The sequence below is a fragment of the Alligator sinensis genome, unplaced genomic scaffold (genome assembly GCF_000455745.1).
Source record: "Alligator sinensis unplaced genomic scaffold, ASM45574v1 scaffold983_1, whole genome shotgun sequence".
Classification (NCBI taxonomy): Eukaryota; Metazoa; Chordata; order Crocodylia; family Alligatoridae; genus Alligator; species Alligator sinensis.
Genome location: NW_005842015.1, coordinates 2,845,673 through 2,854,281, shown reverse-complemented (window position 1 = coordinate 2,854,281; position 8,609 = coordinate 2,845,673). Strand labels below are relative to the sequence as shown.

The 8,609-nt window shown below is 44.5% G+C and overlaps 1 protein-coding gene across 2 annotated transcripts in view; it reads left to right on the top strand.

The window, feature by feature from the left end:
- TSPAN32 (tetraspanin 32) overlaps positions 1-8,609 on the top strand; it is a 110,253-nt gene that overhangs the window by 5,287 nt on the left and 96,357 nt on the right. The window contains exons 2-3 of one of the 2 annotated variants that reach the window (XR_003093669.1): positions 5,108-5,373; positions 5,488-5,587. Coding sequence is in view for 1 of the 2 variants with exons in the window: in XM_025202125.1 (XP_025057910.1) it covers positions 5,308-5,373 (66 nt within the window). In the remaining variant the exon portion in view is untranslated. The remainder of the gene's footprint in view (positions 1-5,107; positions 5,374-5,487; positions 5,588-8,609) is intronic. The other variant, XM_025202125.1, reaches the window with a different exon arrangement.

Sequence of the window (8,609 nt, the reverse complement as noted above, 5' to 3'; positions counted from 1 at the left end):
ACTCTTTCCTGCTTATGCAGGGGGTCGGACTCGATGATCTATTGAGGTCCCTTCCGACCCTAGCATCTATGAGTCTATGAATCTATGGAATGTGCATAATTTGCTATATCTTATATTGGATATTAAAAACACAACAAACCAGTCAAAGTATTCAAAAAATGTTGCTTCTTTAGTTTATAGTCATAGGATTAAATGTACATCTCTTCAGATTCATAATACAAGATCAACCCTTATGAATAGGGTGGCCATCATAGAGGACATTCTGGTTTTTGCTACTTTGTCCTCTGTTGATATGAAACCCAATGCCTTTATGTCCTGTAATTTTCTCATCAAAAATACAGGACACAAGGGCATCCAGTTTCATATCAACAGAAGACAAAGGACAACCGGACTGTCTGCGATGGCCACCCTACTTATGAAGCATTTTTACAGTGCACCCAATGCTTCTCTGAAAGTTGTTTCCACACATGCATTAATGTTTTTAGCTAGAGTTCAAAAACAGTCTGCAGGGTGAAACGGGAGCTACGTTAACTGGAGTAGCCAACAGACAGCAGAATTACAGAAGAAAAAATAGCTTGATTAGTGGAACATTAAGACCATTATCAAAGGAAAGAGGGTTGCTTACACCTGTGGAATGAAGAGTTTAGAAGGAATCGGGTAGATTACAATGAGCCATGAAGCCGAGTGACGCCCTCGCTAACGCCTAAATAGAAAAAATGCTGCTCCCCCTGCCAGGACATTTGTTTTATATTTTGAGTGGAGCAGGAATCAAAGGGTGGTGCAACCACACCACTGTCCCCCTTGTTGCCCCCTCCCCTGGTTTGCCCCTGCTATTGATACACAAAATCCTGTTGATGCTGACAATAACCAAATTGCAACTGGTAGATAATATTTTCTATTTTTCTCCAATTCCATGCCCACCCCACCAAAAAAACCCACAGTAATTGTAGGAGTTTGAGATAACAAACGGTTAAAAGATTTTGAAAAAAAGAACATACTTAAAAAAAATCCCCAGCAGGCCACTATTCAGTTTAACTGGTTATTTTTATGTAATATATTTACAATCCATGCTTCGTGAGCTGCCCACCCTTTTCCTGCATGTTCAATTTACTTGAGCAGGTGTGTCTTTGGCAGGTGAGCATCTGCAGCTGGTGTATTAAAGGAGCAGGCAGGTGGATTGCTCTTTCTAAACCTGGCCTGCTGCCACCTGCAGGACTTGCACAGAAAGACAAGATGTTACCGTGAAAGCCACCAGTAAGTCCACATGAGGACCTATGATTTTAGGGAAAAAAGTAAGTTGCCTCAGAAGCCCTCCTCCATTGGCTTCCCTCCACCTCTGTCCCCCCACCTCCCTTCTGCCCCTCAGTGGTTGTGGGATGGTGGAAGAGCAGAAGAGGAAACACAAAGTAAGCTTTTCAACTTCAAACATAAAATTTGGCGTGGTGAATGGAATGGGAGTGCTATGCAGGAGGTTGGCTTCTTCCCTGCTAAAAAGCAGAGGTTTCATAGGAGAAGGCATTCTCCCAAAAGGTACTGTAGGAGTTGTGCCCCAAAACAACTATTCATCGTTTCATAGTTGGTAGGGTCAGAAGGGACCTGAGCAGATCATATTCAGGGGGAATCCTTTAAAAAAGCAGCTCTTGCAGGTCTAATGAGCCATATATATCTCTCCTTAAAGAAAAAAAAAAATCCAACCCAGTTTCATTGGATAAAGAAATAGCAATCCAGTTGCTCTGTCCAAATGCCTATCTTTAACACACCAGCCCTGTCTACCTTAGGGAAAAAATCTTATCAGTCCTACCATGTTCAGCTGCATTGGTGCTGGGCTTAATGTAGACTTAGCTTCATTGGCTGCCAGTGTTTTAAACTGTCTTGTAACATATGCTGCCTAAAACTGGGGTGGCTCTTAGCATTTAATACCAGTGGAAACAAAACAGTGTTAACCGTGACAAGAGAGTTTTGAGGAATGTCTTTAGTGTGGATAGGGTTTCAGAAACTTCTTGTAGGTAGAGGCACTGTTTGAATATTTTTGAGATGGGCAAGTTCTCTGTCAAAAAGCTAACTTGAAGCACCTGCCGCTTATGAATGTCAAACTATTTGTGGTTTTTTTTAGCCTGTGAGGACCTCTGGTGGACAATATGAATTTGTAGCAAGTATTATTTATGTAGCATATATTATTGCTATACTATGGATTTGGAATTAAAGAAGGAAATCAAGGGACAGGAAAATCAGAGGGCCTTTTTATTCCTGTTAAAGACCATTGATTTTTCAATACTGCTCAAAGCATGGTGTTCCTCAACAGTATTCTGTATGACATATGCTCCATCTCTGAATCTCCTCCTTGCTAACTCACTCAGAAAGCTGGGTGCTCCTTTTCTAACCCCTCATCACCTGAAATAGGCTTCTGCCAGCCAACCAGCAAATTACAGTCTGGATCACATCTTCTTGTCTCTGCTTTCTTCCCATTATACACTTAGTGATTCCTGTGAAACTACCTTCCATAGCTTTATACTGGTTGCATATTAGTGGTCATTTAATAATTTTAACATTTTAATAATGTACAGTGAATGAATAGATGCAGCTCTCCATCTTTAGGCCCTGCCATGCTAAAAGTAATCAATAGTATTAAAGCTTTATTTGGGTGGCTCTTGCCTCCCACATTAATCCTTTCTATCTCTGTAAAATGCTTATATTGACCTTGTTAGGCAATATCTGGATGCTCCACAATCTTTAGTACAGTTATTCTTATGTTTCTGGTAGGAAAGTACCAGTTTGCAGAGCTGAAGCATGGAGAGACTGGCTACATGGTGGCAGTAGGGTGTTCAGTATGTAGTCATACTGTAACAAGGGACCTATGGTTACTGTTACTGAGAGTGGAAAAAAGGGAGGTAAATGGTGCTTGGGCAGTTAAAAGCAGGCCCTGCCATAGCGTGATAGGCAGCCCAAGCCCTTTAAAAGGGAAAAATGCCTATTGCTGTGCTAGCAGAACAGCAATAGTACAACAGAAGAGTAACCTGGGAAAGCATCAAGTGAACAACTGCAGAGATAGCTCTGCTGCTTTAGGCCATCCTTCAGGCTGGTAGGCAAAGCATGTTAGAGAGCACCTGCTGACTGCCCAGAGAGTCACCTGGCTGGAGGGGGCATGGCTCTGGGTATATAAGCCCTGGCCAGAGAAAACAGTCTGGTTCTGGAAGCTCAAGGAAAAGGAGTTCTGTAGGGGGCTGCCTGCTGAAGAGGGACTGTGAACATGCTATGCCTGGAGATGGTATATAAGCCTGGGGCTGAGCCAAGCCATAGTGTCTAGCCCTACAAGCCACAGTTCCTGGCCAGGAAAGCTGCGAGGGGGTGATAGACTGACCTCAGAGCTGCCCTAAGGGCTGCCAGCAGGATACTGTACCTTATGAAAGAACACAACCCCAGATAAGGGGAAGCCTTGCTGCTAGACAGCAGGATATTCTTGTTGTTTGCTATCCCTGGAGTAGATTGAGTTATGTTGTAGCCAGAGAGCTTATTTTTGGGGCTAGGATTTTACACTGGTGATTTGCCTATCTTGAGAGGGCCCAGGGAGTCCAGCATTGCCTGAGAAGGGACAGTGAGAGCCCAGAGAGGGACAGAGCTTGGGGCCAGAGGACCCAGAGCCCAAGAAAGGGCTAAAGAGCCCACAGCACTGCTTTTGAGGGGTGGAGTGCCAGACAGCCAAAGCAAGCTCAATGCCTAGAGCACGGTGGAGTCAGGGCCCAGGATTAAAATAACCAAGATAAGAGCTGATGCCCAGAAGCCAGGCCCAGCTAGAGATAAGGGGTGGATGCTGAGAAGGCCCCAACAAGGGAATGATGGTGCAGTGTCCTCTGTGAGGCATGGCAGTGGTGTAAGATGTGGTCAAAGCCATGTATAATTAGCCCAGGGGCATGGTCAAGATGAGGGTGCCCTCTCCGTTTAAGGGCAAACTGGAGACCAGCAAGATCTAAAAGGGACCTGCTGGTGGCTAAAAGACCTGGGGCTTGTCTAGGACCCGTAGGCAGCCTCCCTTCTATCAAACAATTACATGAAAGGCATGGTAGGAAAGTGAGAAGAGGAGGGTACCCTAGAGCTGGAGCAGGGTAAGGGTTATGATAACTGCTGTCACAGCCACCCCTGGAATTGACCCCTGTTACACAGACTTCAACTGACTTGTCCAACAGAGTGAATTGCACTCAAGACTCCCAAGTCCCAGCCTAATGTCCTGTACACTGGACCATTCTCTATCCATCTCAGTGTGGTCTAATAGAATTAGTGCATGTATTTCCTCCTTCCTTCATTAAAGATCACTCTCTCGCACACAGCTGTGGTAAATTTCATTCGCATCTTGTGAAACTTCCTAGTTGCATGCCCACAAGGAAGCTTTCATTTTACCATACAACAATGTACTCAAGATGATGCAACATCACGTTGTTTTCCTGTATGTGGCACTTGATTCTGCAATCCATTTTTCTCTTTGACTCTGTACTGTATGTTTTTTCTTCTTTCTCCTTTATATTTTTCCTTCCATATCTTTGTCCTTTTCATCCTTATTGACTCCTTGTAGTTGTTTTTACTGTTCAGGAAAGGGAGGTAGTTAGCCACATTAGTCTGAAGTCAGGCAGAAGGCAAGGTAGAGTTGCACTTTACAGACTGACTAACTGAGCTGTTGCTTTAGAAAGCTTATGCATCTCTGATTCAGTTAGTCCTTAAGTTGCAACTCCTCACAGTTCCAGAAATAATTATCTTTCTTTACCCTGTTCCATCCCCTTTTCCCACTTGTCTGTTCCTGAACCTCAGGTTTATTAAGAGTGCCCATGTTAATAAAGATGGTTCCTATTCAGATCATTCTGCAAACGAATAAATTTCACTCTTATTACTATCTTGATCAGTTAACTCTTTGTGATTGTCCTTATGGCTTATTGTGATTATCTGTTGTTCAAATAGTTATTAAAAACTGCATTTGTTGAAGCTCTGGGTTTTAATATCATCAAAAGCTTCAAGGACCATTTTGGTAAGTAGTTCTACAGTTTTGACTTGAACATCTTTCTTTCTTTCTTTAGAATGATATAAAACTACTTCCAATTTTTCTTTCTTTTGCTTATTTCAGTTTTAAACTGGCTTTACTGTTTTGGGTGAGGAGATCGGGTATGCCCTTTAGGAGCAGTGCATCAAGTTTGAAGTAGGAACTACACTTCCCAAGATGCCTTGCTGCAAGCATCTGTTGTAAACTGCCCCAGCAAGTTGAAACGTTGAATTTAGCAAGATCTTAAGGGAGGAACAGCCAGTATCGAGTGAGAAGAGAGAGACATGGGACAGCAATGCCAGATCAGGGCCACCAAGTGCCAGCTGCTGGTGACCAGCCTGTTTGTCATGGTAACAATCAGAGGGGGAATTTGAGCAGAATTTGGGCTAAGCAAACTAACCTGCCTTAGAATTCTTTCTTTAAAATAAGCTGTAAGAGTTTTCTTTCTCTCCTTTTATTTTTAGCACAGAGAACATTTAGAATGAAAGAAGCAAACTGCATGAGTTATCTTTGCATCCCAAGCTGTTATCGTTGCTTCCCAGCATTGCCTTCTCTCGCTGATAGGTATTTAGTTGCTCAAGCTGTCATGCTGCTCCAATTGTCTCAGTGTTGGGGGTGAATTTAAGTAAGAAATGTATTGCTGCCGGTGGATACTGGAGCTTTTAAAATGGGGACAGACATCTTCTCTTACCCTTTCTTTTAATGGTTTCACTACATTTCATGTTAATGGTTTCTTGATGTGTGTGTGTTTTATATATCATAATAAGGCTACAGAATCATTGTATTGTTTTCTGGCAAAAACCTATTTGACTTGGCTGTTAGATGGAAGAGGCATTTTGAGATCTTCTGTTTCTATACAGCAAAACAAGAAATTAGAGTTATGTCAAAGAAATAAATATGACAAAATGTCTTGACCTCTTAAAAGTTAAACTGCACTTGCAGTTAAAGCTGATAAATGGGGTGGGAGGGGGGGTTAATGATGAATATTAAATGGAAATTTGGGGGAGGGTTTCTTCTTTATTTTAAATATGACCAAATTGGAAAAACTGAAAAATTATCAGCCAGTTTCTGACGGGCTAAAAATAGGTGTGAAAGAAGTTATTTAAAAAAAAATGGAGAAGTACCTTTTAAAATCTGAATTGAATATTTAAATAAAAATTGTCAAAATAACAAAAAAAATTGCCTAGCTCTAATACCAATACGTTGTTCTCCCTTCAGAGGGGGCCTGAGGCTGTCATGGTGCCTTGAAAGAACGTGATTCTGAAAACAACTGAAGCAAAATCAGTCCAACTCATGTCAGAGGGGTGCTTGGACAGGTTTTAGTTTAGTTTATCTTTCTGGGATACAGCCAAGGGTGGCAATGTCCACAATTTGTTTATATTGGTATTTCTCTTAAGCTGAGTGAGTTGATGTTCTGCTAGACATCAGATTGAGACTGTATTAACAGATAGGCAGTGATGAGCAGTGGTAAGCAGCCTAAAGAGCAAACAAATGCTATAATTTACCTTATTTTGAAACCAGGGAAGAACGCAGTTATGGGATATTTCATCTGTAAAGCTATCTGTTTCAAATGCATCAGTTGTTGCTTGAAAAAGTAATCAGGTTACACTTAAGTGTAATATTTTGTTGCTCCACTATTGAGTTTTTAAAAAAATGACTGGCTCTTCCCCCATTAATGAGTAATGAAATATTGCATCTCTTAAAGCCTATCCTGCAGTGCCAAATATAACTTCTGATGATTCCCAGAACAGGCTTGTTGAACCTTGAAGGGGAAGTATTCCTAATGAAACCTGCCTCTAAGGGACCCTCCCTTAGGGTTTCAGGATCAACTCCTGTCTTATTGCTTTCCAGTTTGCTTACCCCAAGTTTTCCCATAATTTTAAACTTTACCACTCTAGCTATCACCATTTCAGCTGTGACCTCAGTAGTGATGGTGAGAACACTAGCATACATCCAGCAGCTACCAGACTTCTAGACCCCTTATCTATTAGACCTTCTCTGAGATAAGCTGGTAGAAAGCAGCGGCTCTGGGGATAAGCAGCTCGGGTGTGGGGCTGCCTTGAAGAGGCTTTTCCCTGTGCTAATAACTTTAATAGGTTGGCTGATTGGTGCTAGAGTGTTTGCCCAGTGCCTGGTGTGTGTGTGTGTTGGGAGGTTTTGGTTCCCCCCACTTTTCCCTCTGTGGTGGTGTGTATTTTGCTTTTCTCTCTTGTTCTTTTTAGTTTCCTTCTGGAATAACTGAGTGACAGGGCTTCCTCTGGGTGGATCTAGGATGGGCAGTCTTTTAAAAAGGTAGCCCCCAGCAAACCCTGAGGGCAGTGAACAGAGAAGAAGCTAGAGCAGTTCTCAACTGGGTGTCCATGGCCCCCCTGGGGGACCGCAAGCCAGTTTCAGGGGGTCTGTGCCTGAGGAATGAGGAGAGCAGCATTTGGGTGCCAGCTGCTTCCAAGCGGGGGGCTCAGGCCCCTGCTGCCTGAGGCTACCTTTTTACAAGGTGCTGGGCTTCTGCTGGCTAAGCCCAGCACTGTGTGAGCTTCAGGGGCAGCTGGCACTCTTTAAGTGCACCTTCTCATGCAATGCTGCCTGCAGTGGCACTGCGCTTTGCTCCAGCCTGCAGGCTGCCCTCACCCTGCTGCTCCCACACCTCCCTGCAGGTAAATTTATGAAGGAGCATAGGAGATGGGGCATTGGAGAGGGGCATAAGCAATGTGGAGTGGGGCTGGGGTGCTCCTCTACCCCAGATTTCTGTGCCCACATTAAGCATGGAGCTGCAGCCTGGCCAGACCAGCACAGGCAGGAGCCACCTCCATGACCTAGCGGGTGGGACCTGGAGTGGGGCAGTGAGACTTGTTGCTGCTGCCAGGACCCCTGCATCAGCTGTGCCACCAGCAGCACAATGAGTAATGGATCAAGTTGGCTGTGCTGCCCTCCAACTTCTTCTGCCACTAGAGGTGAGCAGTGGAGTCTGGGCCATGCCCCACCCCTCCCCTAGCCCCACAAACTGGGTTGGGAGTGAGGGAGGCCTTGAGTCCAAAAAGATTGAAAGGAAAGAGCCAGGGAAAAGGTGTGTTGTTCTGTGTTGATACATGCAAAGGCCCTTGGGTGGGCATTTGGTGCGCAGGTTCTTGTGGCGTGCCTTCCCCCCCCCATACCCCCCCTTTTTTTTTCCTTGCAGCATAGGTGTTCTCCAGGGCGCAAAGGAGGCACAATGGAGTCTGGGTTAGCTGTTGCAACCTGTGTGGGATGTACTATGTTCAGTAGGGATGCAATGATAGAGAATTTTCAGGCCAATATTGATGGCCAGTTTTTAACGAGCCATATGGACCGATACCAATCTGATTCCAATATGTAGCTGGGTAGCTTGGAGAGCGGCTTCTGGCTGGTAAATCTGTTGTGGGGGAAGGGGTGCACCTGGGGCAAGGGCGGGTGGCCGCTGCAGGCTGAGGTTGGGGCTGCACTGGGGGCAGGTGGTGACAGTGGGAGAAGGGGGCTATGGAGGACTGCAGCCACCCCAAATTTCTCTGTAGCCCCCCATCCCCCCCTCCCAGCGCTGCCCCGGTTCATAACAGCAGCCGTTGCTCATCCC